This window comes from Cajanus cajan, chromosome 4 (genome assembly GCF_000230855.2).
Source record: "Cajanus cajan strain Asha chromosome 4, NIPB_CcT2T_4, whole genome shotgun sequence".
Lineage (NCBI taxonomy): Eukaryota > Viridiplantae > Streptophyta > Magnoliopsida > Fabales > Fabaceae > Cajanus > Cajanus cajan.
Window position 1 is genome coordinate 46965299 of NC_138520.1, and position 1983 is coordinate 46967281.

At 33.2% G+C, this 1983-nt stretch overlaps 1 protein-coding gene across 1 annotated transcript; it reads left to right on the forward strand.

The window, feature by feature from the left end:
• The first annotated feature begins 374 nt into the window (after nt 1–374).
• LOC145957324 (uncharacterized) lies at nt 375–1622 on the forward strand. The gene is made up of 5 exons (XM_083073560.1): nt 375–732; nt 819–864; nt 948–1022; nt 1113–1276; nt 1594–1622. Exons 1-5 carry the CDS (start codon nt 375–377, stop codon nt 1620–1622), a joined length of 672 nt encoding a protein of 223 aa, XP_082929686.1.
• Nucleotides 1623–1983: the final 361 nt, after the last annotated feature.

The following is a 1983-nucleotide window of genomic DNA, read 5'->3' on the forward strand; positions in this document are numbered from 1 at the left end:
CTCACATGAAGTACCAAGGATGGTCCTCCATCACACATGCCTCAAATATTACTAAATATGTCTATAATCATTGTTATGCATCGTATTTGATGAGAAAGCACACAGGTGGAAGAGAAATACTTTGTCCTACTCCAACACGGTTTGCAACTAATTTTATTGTTTTGCAAAGTATTTTGGCTCAAAAAGATTCATTAAGATCCATGGTAACATCTAAGGAATAGACAAGCTCAACTTATGCCAATGAAGCAAAAGTAATGAAATTTGTGGAACAAGTCTAAGACTCTGGGTTTTGGACTAAATGTGCTGATATAGTAAAACTCACAGAACCACTTGTACGTGTGTTGCATATTGTTGATAGTGAAGATAAACCTGCCATGAGTTTTCTTTACCAAGCTATACATAAAGCTAGAGAAGAGATAATGAGAAGGTTTAGAAGAAATAAGAAGAAAGTGGAATCTTACTTGAAGATCATAGATAACCATTGGGATTCACAACTTCGTAGAAATCATCATGTTGCTGGTTATTGGTTGAATCTAGCTTGTAGATTTAATGATGAAGAATTTGAACAACATTTTTACACAACATTCGGCCTTTTAGATGTGATTGAAAACTATTCCCATGGAGATCCTGAGCTACAAAACAAATTGACTATTGAGATGAGAATTTATAAAGATGCTAAGTTGGATTTTAAAAGCCAATCTATTTTGTATGAAAGAAATATAGTTATTCCAGGTAACTTTCATAACTTGTGACTTTGTGATCCTTAATGTTTATTTAAGTTTAATACATATACTAATTTATTTCATGCAATATTCTAGATCAATGGTGGGAATCTTATGCTTGTGGTGCATTAAATCTACAAAAGTTAGTTATCCATGTTTTAAGTTAAACTTGTAGTGCTTCGAGTTGTGAATGTAATTGGAGTGTATTTGAGCATATTCATTCAGGAAAAAAAATAGGTTGGAGCATCAAAAGCTTGATGATCTAGTTTTTGTTCGTTACAACTTGAGGTTACAACATAGGTATTATTATGTTTCTTTCTTTTTTGTATCCTTTTATTTCTAAATACATGTGCTTAGATTTAAATACATTACATCTTTACATGTGCTTAGGAAAAAAACACATCAAAGTTATGATCCTATTAATCTTGAAACGCTTGATGACCATTCTAATTGGGTAATGGAGGATTCCCCACCATTTTTAACCAATGAGGACGTGGATGCATTACGTAATAACCTTGCAAATATGACCATCCAACCAATTTCAAGTGACATTGGTATTTTTTTTACATTGTTATTTCATTATTTTGTATTTATTTCACTAAATTTGAATTTGTAATTACTATCTTATTTCTAAATTATTGTCATAGATCAATTAAATTTGGATGAGGATGATGATGATGATGCACAAGCACAAGATGATACTATAGAAAACATGAATTTAAATGAAAGCAATATTGAGGAAGTTATTGGAGAAGGATTTAAGGTTTTTGATGAAGGAGTGGCAGACACAACTTTTACTCCTTGGACATAAATACTTTATATAGATTTGTTTAAATCTTGTAGTTCAATTATGTTTAAATGTTATTTGTAGCTTTGTTATGTGACTTGTTATATCACTAGTGGAAAATTAGGATATTACGTCACCCATTTTACGTCGGAAATACAAACACCCGACGTAATAAAAACGTGGTGGCATGTTTCGTAATTTTTATGACTTTTTTACGTCGGACCTTTAAGGGACCGACGTAAATTTTAACATCTACGTCGGCTATACATTGTGTCCGACGTAGATGTTAAAATTTACGTCGGACCTTAAAGGGACCGACGTAAATAACCCACAGCCTGCTTAAAAGAAGGTGTGTGCGCATGGCTAGATTTCAAAAATTTCTTTCTCCCGCGCGTTGTGCACCTTCTTCTGCACCTCATCCCTCCGAAGCCTCCTCAAGTTTCTTCTTCTGTTTTTCTTCTTCGGAGGTTTCTT

Excerpts from the sequence above, each read along its gene's own strand:
- LOC145957324 (XM_083073560.1), top strand. The coding sequence starts at position 375 with ATGAGTTTTCTTTACCAAGCTATACATAAAGCTAGAGAAGAGATAATG. Across the intron at positions 865-947 it reads GGTGCATTAAATCTACAAAA|GAAAAAAAATAGGTTGGAGC; the intron begins GTTAGTTATCCA and ends ATATTCATTCAG. Across the intron at positions 1,277-1,593 it reads ACCAATTTCAAGTGACATTG|CTTTGTTATGTGACTTGTTA; the intron begins GTATTTTTTTTA and ends TGTTATTTGTAG.